Source organism: Microcaecilia unicolor, chromosome 8 (genome assembly GCF_901765095.1).
Source record: "Microcaecilia unicolor chromosome 8, aMicUni1.1, whole genome shotgun sequence".
NCBI lineage: Eukaryota > Metazoa > Chordata > Amphibia > Gymnophiona > Siphonopidae > Microcaecilia > Microcaecilia unicolor.
Window position 1 is genome coordinate 201678544 of NC_044038.1, and position 22201 is coordinate 201700744.

General features: G+C 43.7%; 1 protein-coding gene across 1 annotated transcript in view; it reads left to right on the plus strand.

Annotated features, from left to right (window-relative positions):
* GATA5 (GATA binding protein 5) overlaps positions 1-22201 on the plus strand; it is a 72045-nt gene that overhangs the window by 31744 nt on the left and 18100 nt on the right. Inside the window, exon 3 of the mRNA XM_030213203.1 lies at positions 9406-9575. Coding sequence (XP_030069063.1) covers positions 9406-9575 — 170 coding nt within the window. The remainder of the gene's footprint in view (positions 1-9405; positions 9576-22201) is intronic.

The window sequence follows — 22201 nt, forward strand, 5'->3', positions numbered from 1 at the left end:
CAGTTCATCTGCAGTGCATCCAAATCTCAAGTGGACATGTGAAGGGTAGGATTTTAGCATTCCTAAGACCTGGAACTATAATGGAACAAAACGAAAACATCCATGACTAAAACTAAGGTTTTGAGCTAGACCTATTTTAACAATGACTAAGCCACAAAAAGTGCCCTAAATATCCAGATGACCACTGAAGGAATAAAGGAATGACCCCCTCTTACTCCGCCAGTGGTCACTTACCCCCTCCCACCTCCCAAAGATGTAAAAGAAACAGTATATACCAGCCTACATGACAGCCTTAGATGTTATAGCCAGTCCTATTAGAGCATCAAGCAGGCCCCTGGAGTAGCCTAGTGATCAGTGCAGTGCACTGTAGAGAAAGGGACCCAGGCCCGTAATCCACTCTAACTATTACACTCATAATGGAAAGTGTGAGCCCTCCAAAACACACTAAGAACCTACCGTACCCATATATAGGTGACACCTGCAATTGTAGTGGTGTACAGTTAGGTACAGTAGGTTTTTGGTGGGTTTTGGAGGGCTCACTCTCCAATAAAAGGGAGCAATGGTGAGATGTGTACCTGGGAGGTTTTAGGTGAAGTCCAGTGCAGTGCCCCTTAGGGTGCTCCAGTTCTGTGCCAGCCTGCCGGGATGTCTATGTGGCCAGGCTACTAAAAATGCTGACTCCTCCTACAACCCAGTGGCTTGATTTTGTACGTTTTTCACTTGGACTTTTTTTTTTTTTTTTTTTTAGTGGAACAAAAAGATAAATGCACAGAGCACAAAAACATCTAGTAAGAAGCCATTAGAAAAAAAGATAGACATTTTGCTATTTCGAAAATAGCTATATTTGCTGTTCGGATTCTGGACATTTTGAGCAAAACATCCAAAGTTGGACTCAGACTCGTATCGAAAATGTCTCTCCATATACACTTTCAACTGGAATTCATGAGGTTAATTTTCAAACAGCCAGGTTGCATGGGTAAATCACTGCTTGCGGTAAAATGTTTTGAAAATGGCACTCTTAAAGGCTATAGGCTGTCAGCAACATAGTAACCAGCAGAAAAGACTAATTGACCCATCCAGTCTGCTCAGTTATTCCTGCTCGTTTATTACCTGCCGAGTGAATGAATGTATTGAATTTGTGGGTAAAAAATGTTACAAAACAGAAAAAAAGCACAAAAGGGCCTTCAGGACGGAACAATCAAAAGTCCTTTAATCAAAAGACCCAACACGGGCTGTTTTTTCGCACTCATGTGCCTGTGTCAGGAGTCAAACGGAGATAGACTCTCTCAAACAGAATCAAATAGAAACGCTTAGATGATATCAAAAAGATTTTAAAAACTGCGTCTCGAACAAACAAGTCTTTGGTAGTTAATGTCAGCGAAGCCCTCTCTTTTTGCTACTGGGTAATAAATGCCATATAAATAAAATAATTATCCAGCTGTCAGCAAGAGAAGCGATTGCTTTGTCAAGTATTTCTCCCTATCCAAGACAATTTCGGAGTCTTCCTCATTTGTACTCCACCCCATGGTAGCTGAACCTGCAGTATCCTCAATTTAATTCACACCCAGCAACCCTTGATTTCCATTTTTAACTAAGTAACTTCCAGGGGCACTCAGGGAGGACAAGGCCAGAGCAGAGAAACGGAATGAAATCTTTGCTTCGGTCTTTGCAGAAGAAGATGTAAGAGATCTGCCTGTACTGGAAATGGTTTTCAAAGGTTGAACGGAAAGAAATCTTGGTGAACCTGGAAGATACGCTGAGTCAAATCGATAAATTAAAGAATAGTAAATTTGCAGATGACACAAAACTATTCAAGGTTGTTAAAACACGTGCGGACTGTGAAATATTGCAGGAAGACCTTAGGAAATTGGAAGATTGAGCATCCAAATGGCAGATGAAATTTAATGTGGACAAATGCAAGTTGATACTATTAAAAAAAGAAGAAGGAAGACCAAACGACAGCCGGCATGGTTAAAAAGTGAGGTGAAGGAAGCTATTAGAGCTAAAAGAAAATCCTTCAGAAAATGGAAGACGGAACCAACTGAAAATAATAAGAAACAGCATAAGGAACGTCAAGTCAAATGCAAAGCGCTGATAAGGAAGGCAAAGAGGGACTTTGAAAAAAAGATTGCGTTGGAGACAAAAACATATAGTAAAATTTTTTTTTAGGTATAGTAAAAGCAAGAAGCTGGCAAATGAATCGGTTGGACTGCTAGATTACCGAGGGGTAAAAGGGGCAATCAGGGAAGACAAAGCCATAGCGGAGAGATTAAATGAATCCTTTGCTGAAAGGATCACTATGATCTCTTATTCATTCATCATTGGCAAAAACCTTCAAAAAAATGTTTTTAATGTTATTTATCATTACGTTCTTTATGTGCTACTTCTCATTGCATTATTTTCTGACAATTTGTGTCTATATCCAAGTGAAGCACCAACAGTAAAGCACTTATTTTCAAAGCGCCAATTCGACGTGCTGAATCAGAGCCAAGCTGTCACTGTTCAGGCAATACACCCCCCCCCCCCCCCCCCCCCCCCGGGCCTTTCAGCTTTTTAAATCTTTTTCTAGATTTTGAGCTCTTTGAGGCTTTTCCTTCCCTTTTTTGCAATGTTGTAGTGGTTATTTTTCATCGAGTGGATTTTTGAGTGTGGTTTGATTGTATTATCTTGTTAATCCACACCTGCCTGTTTGTTGCTATAGCAAATGCAAGGTCATGCACAATGGAAAGAATAATCAGAATCATAGTTACCTGATGCTAGGGTCCACCTTGGGGGTCAGCAACCATAAAAAAAAGTCTAGGTGTCATTATAGACAATACGCTGAAATCTTCTGCTCCATGTGCGGCAGCAGCCAAAAAAGCAAACAGGATGCTAGGAATTATTAGGGAAGGGATGGTGAATAACAGTGAAAATACTATAATGTTTTTGTATCGGTCCATGGTGCTGCCTCACCTTGAATATTGCATTCAGTTCTGGTAGCCATATCTCAAAAAAGACATGGTTCAAAGAAGAGTGACCAAAATGATAAAAGAGATGGAACTTCTCTCATATGAGGAAAGGCTAAAGGGGTTAGGGTTCTTCAGCTTGGAAAAGATATGGCTGAGGGGAGATATGATTGAGGTCTACAAAATCCTAAGTGGTGTAGAACAAGTAGAAGTAAATCCATTTTTTACTCGTTCTAAAAGCACTTGGGGATACTCGAGGAAGTTACATGGAAATACTTTCAAAACAAATAGGAGGAAATATTTTTTCACTCAACGAATAGTTAAGCTCTGGAACTCTTTGCTGGAGGATTTAGTAATAGCAGTTAGCGTATATAGGTTTAAAAAAAGGTTTGGACAAGTTTCTGGAGGAAAAGTCCATAGTCTGCTATGGAGACAGACATGGGGAAGCAACTGCTTGCCCTGGGATTGGTAGCATGGAGTGTTGCCATGATTTGGGTTTCTGCCAGGTACTTGTGACCTGGTTTTGCCACTGTTGGAAAAAGGATACTGGGCTAGATAGACCATTGGTCTGACCCAGTATGGCTAGTCTTATGTTCTTATGTACCAATTCTAACATGGCTGTTGCTGGAGCATCCACACACTCCTAGGAGGGTACAGCCTTTCTGCATTGTACCTCACCATCACCAGCCTACTGCACTGACCTGGTTGAAATGAGAAGCATCTGGCCTGCTGGATTGACTGTCTTCAGTGTTGTCTTCAGTTCTGTTGACTTTTTATAGTAGATGCAGTTTGCAAGACTCAGCTGCCAGTTAATCCTGTCAGCAAAGTCTGCCATCCAACCTGGCATAGTTGCCTATTTCAACTGGGATTTCCAGTTATTACTGTACTGTAAATTCTATCATCACGGCACTGCCCGATTACCACTGGGCACACTCCCCCCCACCCCACCCCCGGTGCTAGAAAATAAAAATGTATTTTCTAGCACCGGAAGTGGTGCACAGCAAAGACAGGACTATCACTGGGCTCCTGTGCGAGCCTGACTGTAGACCCGATTTGCCGCATGTCAAGCCCGTGCTACCCTTTCCACCCTTTAGTAAAAGGGCCCCTTAACAACCTACGTTAACCAGAGAACTCAGACTGCATAAAATTCAATCCTACCTTTTTCCGGTTTCACTTATCGTACTTAACCGGATAAGAGATATCTGGCCACATAAAGCCAGATATTCGATATCTGTGCCCAGACATGGCCTGGTATTAAGTATCCTGGCATAATGATAGTGCCAGCCAAAAGAACGCCACTGGCAGAATATTTACTTCATTGCCAACAAATTTGCTCCTGCTTTCTAGCGGTTGTATATTTGGAAGGTCTTTTACTAAGCCACGGTAGCATTTTTAACTCACAGTAGAAATCAGCTGGCGGTAAACACCAAGATGCGTCTCAGTGTTTACCATCCACTGATTTCTACCATGAGCTAAAAAATGTTAGTGTGGATTAGTAAAAGACTCCCTAAGGGGTCCTTTTGCAAAGCTGCAGCAAAAAGGAGCCTGCACCGGCTTCAGCATGTGTTTCTGACGTGCGCCGAGGCCCACTTTTACCGCAGTAGCTAAAAGGCAGGTCCTTTTTTTAAGAATTGGCCATGTGGCAAGTGAAGCACTAGCCGCGCATCCATTTTTTGGGGGGGAGGTCTTACCGCCACCCATTGAGGTGGCGCTAAGGGCTCCTGTGCTAACCCCGTGGTAACCGGGCAGCGCGCGGCACTGCCGATTACAGCCGGGTAAACACCGGCGCTACAAAAATTAAAATATGTTTGTAGCACTGGAAAAGGCGCATGCTGGGGGTGGGAACAACCGCCGGGCTGCTGCAGTAGCCTAGCGGTTCTTCTGTTTTAGCAAGCGGTTACTGCCGCTTTATAAAAGACCCCCCTAACAGGGGCATAATCGAAAGAGAAGGACGCCCATCTTCCGACACAAATCGGGAGATGGGCATCCTTCTCTCAAGGTCGCCCAAATTGGCATAATTGAAAGCCGATTTTGGGCGTGCTCAACTGCTTTCCATCGCGAGGACGCCCATCTCTTAACCATGCCCTCGCCCCGCCTTTGGTACACTGCCGACACGCCCCTGTGAACTTTGGTCGTCCCCGTGACGGAAAGCAGTTGAGGACGCCCAAAATCAGCTTTCGATTATGCCGATTTGGGCGACCTTGAGAGAAGGACGCCCATCTCCCGATTTGTGTCGGAAGACAGGCGTCCTTCTCTTTCAATTATGCCCCTGACAGTCTTTTGGTAAATGATCCCATGCAGCCTTCCTGGTTGCTGCCCCCTTTGATTTTAATATTAAATATTAATATACTTGGCTAGGATATATGGTGCATGGAACAGGGCTCTTCTCTCTTGTATAAGTTTCTGTGCACCACTGTGTATGCCTGATAGTGCTTCAGAAGTGTTAATTAATAGTAGTAGTGTACCAATCAGGTATCATTAGGTCATGCGTGACAATCTTAGGTGCACGCTTATTAGGTTTATCATTAGTATTATGCTAACATTGTATTATATCTCTGAATATAATTCCAGTGCGGTTAAATGTGTATATTTTTTATACTGTTTCACGGTAGTTCTATTATTAGGTTTCAATTTACTGTTTTCAAGTTTATCTCATTTGTTGAATTTATGTTTATACTTTGTTATTTTACTATTGTTATGCTGTTAAACTACACCTGCTGTACACTGCCTTGGGTGAATCTCTTTATATAGGCGGTTAATAAATCCCAGTAAATAAATACATAAATCTGTTCATTAGATTCTGTTCCTAGATGGAACAATGGGGGGTCTTCCACAAAGCATCGGTAAGCCCAACGCAGGCTTACTGAATGCTAAATTGGGTAAGCCCAATGCAGCTGCCAGCGGTAGTTTCGCCCCAAGGGTGTGCCATTTCCAGGGAAAAAGAAAACTTCTGGAAATGGCTTGCACAGCAGTAACCTGGCGGTACCTCAGTAGTTGGCGGTAAGGGCTTTCTGCCACATGGCCACATAGTAAGAGTTCCCTTACCTCATGGCCATATTTGCCTGGGGGCTTTTTACCCGTTGTCGTAAAAAGGGCCCTGGCACATGGGAAAAACGGCCCCTGCTGCTAGCCCAGGGCCCTTTTCCCCACAGCTTGGTAAAAGGACCCCAGTGTTAGTCCTGAGTTGTAAATCTAGTCCTTTCTCTAGCACCAAGGCTAAGCACTTATAAGTGAGTGTGATGGTTTCAGTCAGCTTTCTCCAAAATACTTTCTGAAAGTAAATGCCCTTCTTCTGGGGGAGAGGGTGGGGCCCTACAATAAATATTGGGAAATGTTGATCTATAACATAAGCAAAGCTTAAATATGAGTTGTTCTTAAAGCTAATGTTGTACTTTATATTTGTTTAAGTACAAAGGTGCTGTAGGTCTATCGGTAAAAACAATTAGCATAAATGAGTGTTTGCTTAGTAAACTAGAGTGTCTGAACTCAAAATGTTTTTTATTTTCAATTTTTATAGAAAAGAGCTTTCATTGTTTGCTTTATTTTTGTTGTCTAAAAAATAAAAAGTGATCTTTGTCTAGTTCCAGCCTGTGGAAGTTTTATTGGCTCACATGTAAATAAAATGCAAATATTTCTTGCAAAGGAGTTCTTTAGACAAAATCATTTAGAAGAGATTCCTTGCTGAAATTGAGATTCTACAAACTTGAGCAGCCAATAGTTGTACGAGTGTTTTAAGTGTTGGAAGACTTATTCATTAACCTTACTGTCCTTTGGCTCTACATATTCTGTAAGGCTTCTTCTGTTCCTCCACCTTGGTGGCTTTTCTCCCAGTAGATTATGGAGCTCATTTTCAAAAGAGAAAAATGTCCAAAAAAGTGGCATAAATCTGCATTTGGAAATTTTCTCACAAAAACATCCAAATTGGTATTTTCAAAACCAATTTATTCTATCAAGTCCATCAGAAGTGCATTCACGTCACAAGGGGGTATGTCAGTGGCATGTTAAGGGAGGGATCTGGGCATTCCTAACACTTGGACATTTTTCAGCCATAATGGAACAAAACAAAACCATCCAGGACTAAAACGAAGATGTTTTGAGCTAGACCTGTTTTTATAATGAATAAAATGAGTAAAAGGATCACCCAGAACCATATTGAATCAATCTTTCTACTATAGCAGCTCCAGTAGTATGCTGTTGACATATTGATTATTATTGTTGCATACTTATCAATAAGAATTTGGGATTTGGAGATTTATAATGATTAAGGCGCAAAAAGGTGCCCTAAATGACCAGATGACCACTGGAGGGAATGAGGGATGACCTCTCCTTACTCCCCCAGTGGTCACTAACCCCTCCAACCCCTCAAAAATGTGATTTCAAACATTACTTGCCAGCCTCAGATGTAATATTCCGGTTCATTAGAGCAGCACGCAGGTTCCTGGACTAGTCTAGTGGTGGGTGCAGTGCACTGTAGACAGGTGAACCCAGATCCATACCTCCCCCTACCTATTATACTTGTGAAGGAAACTGTGAGCCCTCCAAAGCTCACCAGAAACCCATTGTACCCACATATAGGTGCCCCCTTCACCCATAAGGGCTATGGTAATGGTAAACAGTTGGAGGTAGTGGGTTTTGGGGAGCTCAGCAGACAAGATAAGGGAGCAATGGTGGGATGAGTACCTGGGAGCATTTTATGAACTCCATTGCAGTGCCCACTAGGGTGCCCTATTGCTTTCCTGGGATATCTGGGGGACCAGTCTACTAAAGTGCTGGCACCTCCTACTTCCCAATGGCTTGATTTTGTGCGTTTTGTACTTGGACATCTTTTTTTTTTTTTTTCAAAAATGGACCAAAAAACAAAACGTCCAAATCACAAAACCTTGTTCAAAAAGCTATTTTGGAAAAAAAAAGACGTTTTTCTTTTTTGAAAATGACCTCCTTTCCTATTCACATTTTGGACGTTTTTTTGCAAGACGTTCAAAGTCGGACTTAGACGTCATATCGAAAATTCCCTCCACTTGTTGCAGTTGAATGATGTTTTAACTGATACTCTGTGTGTTTTGTTATCCACTGAGAATTGCAAATTGTGTGGAATATCAATTTTTTAAAAATAAAATTAATACTTATATTTTTAGATATTTGATCTCTAGTACCTTCTGGATATTTGAGTTGAGATGCTTATTGATTGAGATTATGGGGGTCTACATTATAAAGGGCTGCTTCCAGCTATTCTTAAGAATGTTTCAAATCTTTTAACCTTTTTTTTAAATTTTGGTCTGATTCCTCTAACAGTCCTGCTTATTCCTGATGGGCTGACATTTTGTCTTTGCATAAAAAGATTGATAATTATGGAATTGCATGGATCAACGTTAACTGAATATTGCATACAGGAATGTATACCAAAAGGGCTAAGCAATTTTATATAATAAAAATTGTTTTTTGAAGACATAATTTTGGGCAATGTTGGAATTCCATATGAAATAAATGTGCATGTGATTTAATGGTGCTAATTATAGAAACATTGAATACTGTTAAAACTGATTTTCATACCACACATTTAAGCAACAAATTAATGAATGATTGAAGAATCTAAAGGGTGAATATCAGAAGATCTCTTTTTTATCTTAAACAGAAAATGGCAAAGTCCATCAAGGATGAATTCCCCCACCCCTAAGGAAAATTGTCTTTAGATTCAAGCTCAGAAATAGAGGGGCCGTTTTACTAAGCCGTGGTAAAAAGTGGCCTGCGGTAGTGTAGGCGCATGTATTGGGCGTGCACTAGTCCATTTTTTACCGCATCTGCAAAAAAGGGCTTTTTTTTAATGACACGGGAAAAGGGCCTGTGGTAAAAATGAAACCAGCGTGCACCCAAAACCGGCCTGAGCCCTTAATGCCACCCATTGATCTAGCGGTAAAGGCTCATACGCTACAAATGCAGTGACCGGTTGGCACGCGCCAAGTGCCGATTACCGCACAGAGGAGGAAATAAATAAATAATCCACGCGTTATGGGCGCGCACCAAATTTGAAATTACCACCCGGAGGGTGCGCTGGCCTGATGGTAGTCTCATTTGGTTGCATGCTGTATGCGCATAGAGCCTATCGCGGCTTCGTAAAAGGGCCCCATAGTGACATAGTAACATTGTATCACCTGGGGCAAACAACATGAGCTCTGACTATATTTATATTGTACTAGATATTCCTTGTATTTTATATTTTAAAGTGTTATTCCTTTCTGTATCAACACTAAAGTCAAAATATGAATATATTAAGAGATTTTATAAGCCAAGTGTCATGGTTAATTTATTTATTTACTTGTGTTGGAAATGGCCTTACACTTGGTTTATTTCACATAAAAAATCATGGTATCACTACTCCCCCCCCCCTCCCCAAGCCCCACAACATTGTGTGCCATAAAGCAGGGTGTGTTTGAATTGTCTTGTTTTCATATCTTTGTCTCAGAATTTCTGGAAGAATTCCCTGGGGAAAGCAGAGAGTGTGTGAACTGTGGGGCCATGTCCACCCCCTTGTGGAGAAGAGACGGGACAGGGCATTATCTGTGCAATGCCTGTGGCCTTTATCACAAAATGAATGGCATCAACAGACCACTGATCAAACCCCAGAAAAGGCTGGTAAGAGTCACTATAGGCTCCCTCGTTTTCCAAATGTATTTTTCATATATGTCCAGGGGCAAAACTTCTTGATGAGAGCAGGCTCAGTCATTTTCTCGCCAAGCCTTACTCCATTAGACCAGCCATTCCCAACCCAGTCCTCAGGGCACATCTAGTCCTATCAGGTTTTCAGGATTTCTAAAATGAATATGCTTGAGATAGATTTGCATGCACTGCTTCAATTCCATGCAAACCTAACTCATGAATATTCATTATGAATATTCCGACAATTCGATGAGACTAGGTGTGTCCTGAGGACTGGGTAGGAAATAGCTACATTAAACTATCCAGAGAACTGCAGAGTAGAGAGCTGCAGGGGTACGGGAATAGTGGGAATCCTGCAGGGATACCTTCCAGGTTCACAGGGATCCCGCAGGGATGGACCTGGGTCCTCAGGGATCCTGTGGGGATGGACCCAGGTCTGCAGGGATCCCTTTGAACCATGCATTGCTTTTCCTTCCCCGAGCTGCAGGGTGCCCTCCATGCACACACCTCAAGGTACCCTGGTGGTCTAGTGACTTCTTTGGAGCAGGAAAGATCCACACTCTTTCCTGCCACTGATCCTTGTCTCACTGCCACCTTTTGTTTAAAATGGCCACCAAGACTTCAAGCGGAAGTCTTACGAGACCACTGCTTGAAGTCTCAGTGGCTATTTTAAACAAGCGATGGCAGCGAGACGAGGATCAGCGGCAGTGGGCAGGAATGATTGGATGGGACACAGTGAGGGAAGGCCCGACGCCGACGAGATGATTTCCTTCTTTTGTAATGCACGCAGGGCAGACGCGAAGCGCTGCCTGCGAAACGGCTTCACATATTCTTTTTTAAATGCCCAATTTTCCGAGCGCTGACTGGGTGGGTCTGAGTTGTGATTGAGTGGGCCTGGGCCCACCCAGGCCCACCCGTAGCTACGCCCCTGGCAGAGAGACACAGAAGTTGAAGAATAGAGGAATCTTGTCAATTAAGTTTTCTTGTTTAGGACAAAGACCGATATATAAGCATGCAGGAGGAGAACTCCCCCATCCCCTACTGCGAAACCAGCAATAAATATGGCTTTGCAATTCATCCCATTCTAAAGGCAGATTCCTTTGACAGTGAAAAGTGTTATTTTCCAACCATTTTCTCTCAATTTGTATCTAAACACAACATTTTTAGAACAAGAGTCTAAACTAATGCATGCCTCTTAAAACAGAATAAAAAAGATGTCATGTGTGTTTAGTTCCTTTAGAAGCATCCCCACGTCTAAATGGCAGCATTTAAACATCTGGAGAAGCCCAGATCTTTAAATGCCATTTCAGTACAGGGGCCATTCACATGTGGGGAAGCTTAGGGGCCGAAGCAGATTGTGTGTATGCTAGAACAGGGTTAATGTAACGTGGAGGGAAATAATTGAAAGGGGCGCCCAGGCTTTCCTGAGGACGTCCTCGCAGGACGTTTATTATCGAAACAAGATGGGCATCCATCTTTCGTTTCGATAATACATTTAGGTCGTCCCTAGAGATGGTCGTCCTTAGACTTGGTCATTTCTGATTTTCGGCGATAATGGAAACTAAGGACGCCCATCTCAGAAACAGCCAAATGCAAGCCCTTTGGTCATGGAAGGAGCCAGCATTCGTAGTGCACTGGTCCCTCTGACATGCCAGGAAGGACACCAACCGGGCACCCTAGGGGGCACTGCAGTGGACTTCAGAAAAAGCTCCCAGGTACATAGCTCCCTTACCTTGTGTGCTGAGCTCCCCCCCCCCAAACCCGCCAAAGCCCACTACTGTACACCACTACCATAGCCCTTACAGGTGAAGGGGGGCACCTAGATGTGGGTACAGTGGGTTTGTGGTGGGTTTTAGAGGGCTCACATTTATCACCACAAGTGTAACAGGTAGGGGGGATGGGCCTGGGTCCGCCTGCCTGAAGTGCACTGCACCCACTAAAACTGCTCCAGGGACCTGCATACTGCTGCGATGGACCTGAGTATGACATTTGAGGCTGGCACAAAATATTTTTAAAGTTCTTTTTTGAGGGTGGGAGGGGGTTAGTGACCACTGGGGGAGTAAGGGGAGGTCATCCCCGAGTCCCTCTGGTCAGTTCAGGCACCTTTTTGTGCCTTGGTAGTAAGAAAAACTGGACCAGGTAAAGTTGTCCAAATGCTTGTCAGGGATGCCCTTTTTTTCCCATTATGGGTCGAGGATGCCCATGTGCTAGGCACGCCCAAGTCCCGCCTTCACTACGTCTCAGACATGCCCCTGGGAAATTTGGTCATCCCCGCGATGGAAAGCAGTTGGGGACGCCAAAAATCGGCTTTCGATTATGCCGATTTGGGCGACCCTGTGAGAAGGACGCCCATCTTGCGATTTGTGTCGAAAGATGGGCGTCCTTCTCTTTTAAATGAGCCTGATAGTAACATAGTAAATGATGGCAGGTAAAGACCTGAATGGTCCATCCAGTCTGCCCAACAAGATAAACTAATTTTACATGGTATATGATACTTTACACCCGAATTTGAATTGTGCTTGCCATTCTCAGGGCACAGACCATAGAAGTCTGCCTATCATTGTTCTTGTACTAAGTTCTGAATCTAACGTCGAAACCCCTTAAAATATACACTCCAGCCCATCCATATCTATTCAGTCACAATCAGGGCGTAGATCGTAGAAGTCTGCCCAGCACTGGTTTTGCTTCCCAATTACCGATGTCACCACCTAATCTCCGCTAAGATTCCGTGGATCCATTCTAGTTGCAAAGTCCAGGTGCAAATTATCCACAGGTACAACTGGGTAGGCACTTTGCACCTGTTTGGTATGCAGGCTCAGCTTGGCTAGGAACTAGAAGGCAGACATTTGAAAATGCAACGTACATATGTTATTTCTGAATCCCTCCTAATTCCAACCACCTCCCAACCTGCCTAAAAGTAAATATGGAACAGTATTGCTCCATTACCTCTACAACAGTCTGTTCAAAATTCAACAGCACAATTCATCTATAGATTGTGTAACTCTTCTTCTGAAAAAGTACATTGGCTCCCTGTCCACTACTGCATAAAATTCAGACTTCTTATACTTGCCTATTTGGGTGTCCAATCCACAGCTCCTCATTTTTTTTCTCCCCTTCTTACCTTCATTCGTCATGCAGAATGCTTTTATCTGTGCCTCTCTCCCCATCACAAAATCGGGGCTCCCCGTGTTCTGCTTTTCTGTACTGAAAACCTGGAATAGCCTTTCAAAACATGTGTGCCAGGCTCCCTCTCTGCTCGGGTTCAAGTGCAGCCTAAAAACTCATTTCTTTGTGGTCACTTTTGCTCCGAAAATCTTTCTGCTCATATAAGAGGTTTTCAGTTGGGATCCTGGCACTGAATTCCTTCCTGAACTTCTTCAGACAGCACTGTGCTGACACTACATTCTCAGTCACACATTCATTGCCCTAACTTATATCCTGTTATTTGGGGATTTTGTTGCTGTTCTGCTTAAAGATTTAAATATATGTGCTTTGGAAGAAAAGTGAGAGAGAGGAGATATGACAGAGACATTAAAATATCTCAGTGGCATAAATGGACAGGAAGCACATCTCTTTCAGCTGATAAGAAGCTCTGGAACAGGGGACATATGATGAAGGAGTAATCTAAGGAAATACTTCTTTTTGGAAAGAATGGTAGATTGGTGGAACAGCTTCCCAGTAGAGGTGATGGATTTAAGAAAGCATGGGGCAAGCAGAGAGGATCTCTAAGGGAGAGGAAGGGACCACAGAGCTTAGTAGATATAGTAACATGATAAATGACGGCAGATAAAGACCTGTATGGTGTATCCAATCTGCCCAACAAGATAAACTTATTTTACATGGTATGTGATACTTTATATGTATACCCGAGTTTGATTTGTCCTTGCCATTCTCAGGGCACAGACTGTAGAAGTCTGCCCAGCACTCTTCTTGTACTAAGTTCTGAAGCTAACGTTGAAACCCCTTAAAATTTACACTCCAGCAGCCCTTCCATATCTATTCAGTCACAATCAGGGCGTAGACCGTAGAAGTCTGCCCAGCACTGGTTTTGCTTCCCAATTACCGGAGTCGCCACCTAATCTCCGCTAAGATTCCGTGGATCCATTCCTTCAAAACAGGATTCCTTTGTGTTTATCCCACGCATGTTTGAATTCCATTACCGTTTTATGTGTAACTTTATGGGCACGATGTAGAGAGGTATCTCCACAGAAGATAATTCTGTGCAAACCCACATGTAGGCACAGCATATTAAATGACTGGTAATGAAGTTATTAGCTATTCAGGTCCAGTGAAGAGCCCGGAAGACATTAAGACTGAGCACAAGGCAAGTGCTTTCATGCCACTTTAGGGGAGGCAGAGGAGGGTTAGTTGGATCTTCTGTAGTGCCACCTGTGAGATTTAGGGCTAGATTCTATATATGGTGCCTAAAAATCGACACCGAAAAAAATAACGCTCAGCGCTGTTCTATAAACCACACTTTAAAGTTAGGCATGTTTATAAAATAGTGCTTATACCTAGAGCAGCTTAGTAAAAGGTAGTGTGTGCAAAATTGATTTAACACGTGTAAATATTTTGCCTGACACCCATTAATGTTAACTTCAGAATCCACCAAAAGTCAGTCCTGCCTATACCACTCGTTAACAGTACAATGACTTGCCTAAGGTTACCAAGTGCTGAATTTGAACCCTGGTTTCCCTGGTCTCAGCCCATTAATCTAACCACAAGGGGTGTGAAGCCAGAACATTATTGTTTCATTTTGTTTCCCGTGCCATGTACGGGAATGTTAGAAAGTCTGTTATTTGGGGTATTCTCCTCATGTCAGTGCAGAGACTAGAGACAAGACTAACACAAACACAGAGAGAAGCCAGCACAGTCGCTGGCCCCCAGAAATAAGTTCACAGGATCTGCCTGCTGCTTTTTGTGATCTTCTGGGTAGTTGCAGAATACAAGAAGTAAAGTAAAGTAAAGGGTTACAATTGTAGCAGAAGCCTTGCTTTCATTCTCTTTGAGCTTAATATTCGTATATCTATATATCACAAGACCCCTGAAGAAGGCGTCTGTAGCGCCAAAACACGGCTGTGTTGAGTCGAGTGTATATTTAAATAAAGAGATTGTTCCTAACCTACGTATTTTCCTCATGTCATAATTCAACTAGTCAATATCTAGTCAGGATAGTCAGTGTTTTCTTTAAATGGGCCCACCACAGCTAAGCTAAATCCAGAAATTCAGCACTAGTTTCCGGATAGTGGCCGGTGCTCAATATCTAGATTCTGTGGTGCCCCTTTAAGTTATTCAGAGAGTGACGATATGTAGCTCACTATCTGGATAGATAATTGCATAAAGTTAGAGCAGTCTTTTTGCAGTCCTAACTTTAACTGGATAGTTATCCAGTTGATGGACCAAATGTCTCTGGGAATAAGGTAACTCTAGGCATAGAATCCCGCTCTTTGGGTAGCAGTGGGTGCTGAGCACACCCAGTACTGAGCAAGCTGCTTCATTGTGTCCAGCAGGGGTGTAGCTATGTGGGGCCACGAGGGCATGGGCCCCCATAGATTTGGCCCTGGGCCCCCTGCCGCCAACCTTCCCCCGCCATCACCGTTGGGTACCTTTGCTGGCCGGGGTCACCAACCCCCGCCAGCCGAAGTCCTCTTCTCCGGCGCAGCCGCATTGCTGATCTGCAAGGCTTCTGTTTCTGTGAGTTTGACGTCCTGCACGGGGCGGCGGCACCGGGGGGGGGGGGGAGGCTAATATATGCCCCCTCACCTCGGGCTCTGGACCCCCCTCCTGCTCAAGTCTGGCTTCGCCCCTGGTGTCCAGGGAAGGGTAATTTGTATTGTGTTTGTAAACCCCTAAGAGTTGGTCTGTAATAATTCAGCAGCCTTATGTGTGTTAGGTGAGCTACTGTCCTATAGTGCCTTGTCCCCTCAGAACGTGATGTGTCTCTTGCCATTTCTATAGTTGCTACTAGACATATGTAGCGCTGTACATAGCGCTGAGGAATGGATCCTCAGGAGCTTAGTCAAGATCGGGAGGCGGGGCTGGAGGTTGGGAGGCGGGGATAGGGCTGGGCAGACTTATACGGTTTGTGCCAGAGCCGGTGGTGGGAAGCGGGACTGGTGGTTGGGAGGCGGGGATAGTGCTGGACAGACTTGTACGGTCTGTGCCAGAGCCGGGGTTGGGAGGCAAGGCTGGGGAGGTGAGGATAGTGCTGGGCAGACTTATACGGTCTGTGCCCTGAAGAGCATAGGTACAAATCAAAGTAGGATATACACAAAAAGCAGCAAATATGAGTTATCTTGTTGGGCAGACTGGATGGACCGTGCAGGTCTTTTTCTGCCGTCATCTACTATGTTACTATGTTACTATGGGGCAGATTCTATATATGGCACCCAAAAAATTGGTGCTGAAAAAAGCGCTATTCTATAAGCCAAGCTTAAAGTTAGGTGGAGGATATAGAATAGCGCTTACGCCCGTGAATTGTGCCTAACTTTAGGTGCAGCCATTTGCACCAACTGAAACATGGTGCAAATGTATGTACCAATATTAGGTGCTTATCCCCTTTATTCTGTAACAATGTGCATTAATTTTAGGAACATCCCCATTCCGCCTATGACCCTCTCATTTCTGTGGCCCTTTTTTCAGATCGCATGTAAAATTTAGGCGTGAATCCTGCGCCTAAATTTATGGGCATATAGTTCAATTAAATTTAATTAGTGCCAATAATTGCTTGTTACAAGCCAGTTATTAGTGCTAATTAGCTTGTTATTTAATTAAATTGTATGCACACAATTTTGGGTGACTTTTACAGAATTAGGGGGTATATTCAGATACCTTCTCTGTCCCTAGTAGGGCTTACAATCTGGATTGCTTTTTGGGTTTTTTAGGGGGGTTTTTTTTGCGGTACCTGGGGAAATAGAGAGTTAAATGGCTTGCCCAGGATCACAAGGAGCGTGGGAATGGAACCTGGTTCCCCAGGATCTCAGCCCACTGCACAAACCATTAGGCTATTCCTCCACTGTGATTATAAAGCAACCAAAAGAAACCTCTGCAGTGGAGTGGACTGGAGGAGTAGCAGCTTAGTGGTGAGTACAGCAGACTTTGCTCCTGGGGAGCTGGGCTTGATTCCCCCTGCAGCTCCTTGTGACTCTGGGCAAGTTACTTAACCCTCCATTGCCTCAGGTACATGTATATAGTATGTAAACGGCTTTGAATGTAGTTGGAAAAACCATAGAAAGGTGGTATATCAAGTCCTATTATCATTAGTTTTTGCCTTCATTTTCAGTTTTAAGCAAGTCCTGCTTTTCCAGGCCCTGATGGGCTGAGCCCAGACCTCATTGCAGTGCAGTCGTGTGCAGCCTTTTGCCTGGCAGAGTCATTCATTCGTTTTAGCATTTTATATACTGCTTAGAACTAAGCAGTTCACAGTTTCATTATATACCATGTTTCCCCGAAAATAGGACATCCCCCGAAAATAAGACCTACCCAGGTTTTGGTGCCCTTAGTAAATATAAGGCCTCCCCCGAAAGTAAGGCCTAGCAAAGTCTTATTTTCAGGGGATGTGTTATTTCGGGGAAACACGGTTGGTCCGCCCACCCTACCTCCGTCGCTCCTGCAACTAACCCCCCCCCCCCCCCGAGATGGCCCCCCCCACCCGAGATCGCCGCCCCACCCCCCCCTCCGTCGCTCCGAAACTAACCTGAAGCCTTCTTTCACATGCCTTCCAGTTCGCATCGCAGCAAGCAGCAGGGCAGGCCACTCCTTCCTTCCGCGTCCCGCCCTCGCCTGACGTAACGTAACGTCAGGCGAGGGCGGGGCACGGAAGGAAGGAGAGGCCTGCCCTGCTGCTTGCTGCGATGTGAACTGGAAGGCAAGTGAAAGGAGGCTTCAGGTTAGTTCCGGAGCGATGGAGGGGGGGCCCGGCGACTTCGGGTGGGGGGGGGCCATCTCGGGTGGGGGGTTAGTTGCAGGAGTGATGGAGGGAGGGTGGGCGGGCCAACCGTGTTTCCCCGAAATAAGACATCCCCTGAAAATAAGACCTAGCGCCATTTTGGGAGCAAAAATTAATATAAGACAGTGTTTTATATTCGGGGAAACACAGTAGGTACTGTCTCTAGTGGGCTCCAGGGGCGTAGCCAGACACCCAAGTTTGGGTGGGCCTGGACCCAAAGTGGGTGGGCAGAACTCCACCTTGTCCTACAAGTGATTTGGTTTCTCCCTCTCTCGTCTGCATGCCATATGGTCTTTCAAACATCCTCCCTCCTCCGTATACCTTTTAAATAGCAGATTTTCACTGGCAGCAAACAGCTGTTGGGAGTTTTTGGCTGGTGGCGCTTGGGGTCCCTGCCAGCCACATTATAGGTGTGCTGCTACTTGGTGGGCCTGAACCTAAAGTGGGTGGGCCTGGGCCCACCCCAGCCCACCCTTGGCTACGCCACTGGTGGGCTCACAGTCTAAGTAGTACATTGTACTACTGTTGTACCTGGGGCAACATAGGGTTAAGTGACTTCCCCAGGGTCACACAGAGCTACAGAGGGAACTGAACCGGGTTCTCCAACACACCTCTCCATTTCCCCAAATCCAATATCGCTCGCTACCTTCCTTCCCGCAGATCAAGGATCGCTGCTGCTTCCGTCTCCTTCCCCCACCACCGCTGCAGTGCTTGCAGTTTGCTTTTTCGGGCTGTAAGCAATTAACACAGTACTACTACTACTACTATAAATCACTTTTATAGTGCTACCAGTCGTACGCAGCGCTTTACAATTGAACATGAAGAAGAAAGACAGTCCCTGCTCAAAAGAGCTTACAATCTAAATCAGGACAAACAGACAGGACCAAGAAGGATAAGGGAAGGACAGACAGAAGGACACATAAGGATAAGATAAAAGTTACAAGTCAGGAGTTGAAAGCAGCATCAAACAGGTAGGCCTTTAGCCCGGATTTGAAGGCTCCGAGAGATGGAGCTAGACGTAATGGCTCAGGAAGCCTATTCCAGGCATAAGGTGCGGCGAGATAGAAGGAGCGGAGTCTGGAGTTAGCGATGGAGGAGAAGGGTGCAATTAGGAAAGATTTGCCCAGTGAACGGAGTTTTAGGGAAGGAGTGTAGGAAGAGATGAGGGTGGAGAGGTAGTGAGGGGCTGCAGGGCGGAGAGGTAGTGAAGGGATGCAGAGTGAATGCACAGGCACTCCGGAGTCTTCCCTCTACTGTGTCCAACCAGTCTCTGATGCAACTTCCTGTTGCATGGGCTGGATGCGGCAGAGGGAAGTCCCTGCAGTGCCTGTGTAAATCGCAGACGGCCTGAAAATGTAAGCTGCAAGCACTGCAGCGGCAACGGGGAAAGCAGCAGATTCTGAACCTGCAGGAGGGGAAAGTAGGAAGCGATGCTGTATTGTGGGCAGTGGGAGGGAGGTCAAGACTTGCCATGGAACCCCTGAGAGTTCACTGTGACGCACCAGGGTGCTACAGCCCATAGTTTAGGAACCGCTGGAATAGGTGCACAACTGCAAATTAACACAATTAGGGCTAGATTCTAAATATGGCACCTAAAAACTGGCACAGAAAAAGCGCTATTCTATAAGACGCACTTATAGATACGTACAGTTTATAGAATATTGCTTAGACCTGGGAATCATGCCTAACTTTAGGCATGGCCATTTGCATCATCTAAAATGTAGTGCAAATGTACGCACCTAAATTAGGCACGTCTCCCCCGTGTTCTATAACAACGTGTGTAAATGCTAGGAATGTCCCCGTTTTGCCCATGACTCTCCCATTTCCGCACCCCCTTTTTTTTTACTTGCGCATAAAACAGTGTGAATCTTGTGCCTAAATGTTCATACCTAAGTTCCAATTAATTCTAATTAGTGTCAATTGCTTGCTAAAATGCCAATTATTGGCATTAATTAGCACACTATCTAATTACATTGCACACGCAATTAATAAAGTTTTGGTGACTTTTATAGAATTAGGAGTTTAGTGCTTGTAAATGCGAATTATTGGTATTTTCACCAGTTTAGTGCCAATTAGCTAATTGTGTTATGCTCACAACTAGCCCTATTGTATAACTGTGCACCCAAGTTTGGGCACCATTTATAGAACTGGAGATACAGGGTAAATAAAAAAAAACCCAAATTCTATGTATGGTGCCTTAAGTCGTGAGCACTAATTTGACTGCGCAGCCAAATTGCACGCACAACTTAATTGATTAACAAGCCAATCAGTGCCGATAATTGGATGTTAACAAGCAGTTAGCAGCACTAATTGGTTTTAATTAGAATTTATGCACACAACTTTCTAATCATATTCTATAACGTGGTGCGCATAAATTCTAATGCACACAGTTGAAAAGGAGGCATGGCCATGGGCATGGAATGGGTGGTTTGTGGGTGTTTCAAATCTATGCACACTACTATAGAATATACCCCGAACTGCACCTAACTTAGGCGCAGGTATTTAGGCCTGGTTTAGATTGTAAGCTCTTTTGAGCAGGGACTGTCTTCTTCATGTTCAATTGTAAAGCGCTGCGTACGACTGGTAGCGCTATAGAAGTGATTTATAGTAGTAGTAGTAGTTTTAGGTGGCCTAAATGGGTGGATCTAAATTTTATTATTATTATTATTAATTACATTTGTACCCCGCGCTTTCCCACACATAGCAGGTTCAATGCGGCTTACATAGTAAATAGAATTACAAAGTCTTGAAGGAGAATGTTACAAGTTGTAGTAAACATAGTAGTAGTGGGGTTTTGAGGATATGTAAATTGATCATGGAGAGGTAAACAAAGATAGGATGAGCAAAAGGAGAAGAGATTGGGTGGGGGAGGAAGTGATGAAAGTGATATAACTCTATTAAATACTAAAACAATTTTAATAAAAACTGCAATTTAAAATGCAGGGGACTATGAAGGTTAGAGTAAATGTTTTATCTTTTCTGTGGCTCTTCTCAGCCTGTTCCAGTCAACTGTTTCATTAATAAATCAGCAGTTCCCAACCCAGCCCTCAGGACACACACCTAGCCAGTCAGATTTTTAGAATATCAATAATGAATATGCGTGAGATAAATTTGCATGCTCTATTTCCATAGTATCTCATGCATATTCATCATGGCTATCCTGAAAACCTGACTGGCTAGGTGTGTCCTAAGAACTGGGTTAAGAACCGCTGATTTACTGGGGTTAAATTCAGACTCACTCTTTACATTGAGGCTTAAGGGGGGGGGGGGGAAGGGATAGGGTATCTTTACTATGGTTGTTGATTGGCTCCATTTGTGGGGCCCTTTTACTAAGCCGCGTAGGCACCTACGTGCGCTCAATGTGCGCCATTTCAGAGTTACCCCCCGGCTACCCCCGTGGCCCGTGTGGTAATTTCATTTTTTAAGCGCGTCCGCTATGCATACCAGAAAATATATTTTATTTCTGTCGCGCGGAGAAAATCGGGTGGTAACTCCAACTTCACGCACATAGGCAATTGCTGCATGGTTAATGCAGCAGACCTTACAGCTAAGTCAATGGCTGATGGTAAGGTCTGAGACCCAAAATGGACGCGCACCAATTTTTATTGTGCCGCACGTCCATTTTTGGCAAACATTTTAACATTTTTTGCAGGTGCGCTGAAAAATGGATGTGTGCGCGCCCAAAACCCATGCCCACACTACCGCATGCCACTTTTCAGCATGCCTTAGTCAAAGGACCCCTGTATTTTTTGTCCGATCCTTTGGTTGGTGTTCAAGAATAATAATAAAAAGGGTTTAAACATCATTTTTTTTTTCATTTATTTATTTATAAGTTTTATAATTACATTTATGAAATTACTCATAAATTCACATATTGAGAAATAAACATTAAACCAAAAAAAAAAAAAAAATTAGGCATATTATCTTAATATATTTAGTCCACAATATAGTGATCCAAGATCTAGGAAAATTCTTAATTTCAAATGAATTAACTCAAATATTTAATAGTTAAAGCTGAGAGAGCCTAGATGTCGCAGCCGAGATTAAAGCACTAACAATCAAGAACTTCTACAACAATTATTCTTTAGAAGTAATAAATTCTAATAATTTCCCTGGGTCAAAAAACATGTAATTGGTTGAATTTAAGGAAACACAACATTTACAAGGAAACCTAAGCAGGAAAGTTCCTCCTATGCGGAGAACTCTCTCCTTCAACAACAAAAATTCTTTTCTTCTTTTTTGTGTTTCTCTGGCAAAGTCAGGAAAAATCTGTACCCTTGATCCAAGGAAATTTGAGTTCATGTGGCGAAAATAAAGTTTGAATATATTATTACGGTCTAATTCCAGAGCAAAAGTGACCAGCAGTGTAGTTCTTTCAGTTATGACCTCCATTGAACTCTCCAGAAATTCTGTTAGATTAAGATCAGACTGAGGAGCATTAGGTAAAGTTCCCGTTCCAGCACCAGAAATGTATTGCGTTTTAGTAATAGGTGGAAAACCCTCAGGGAGGACATTAAACATCATTTTCCTTCGGTTTTTCCCGCACTTCTGATTCTTTGGGGTCCTAGGCGTGGGTTTTGGGTGCGCGCAGAATCATTTTTCAGCGCACCTGTAAAAAAGGCCTTTTTAACATTTTTGCTGAAAATGGACGTGC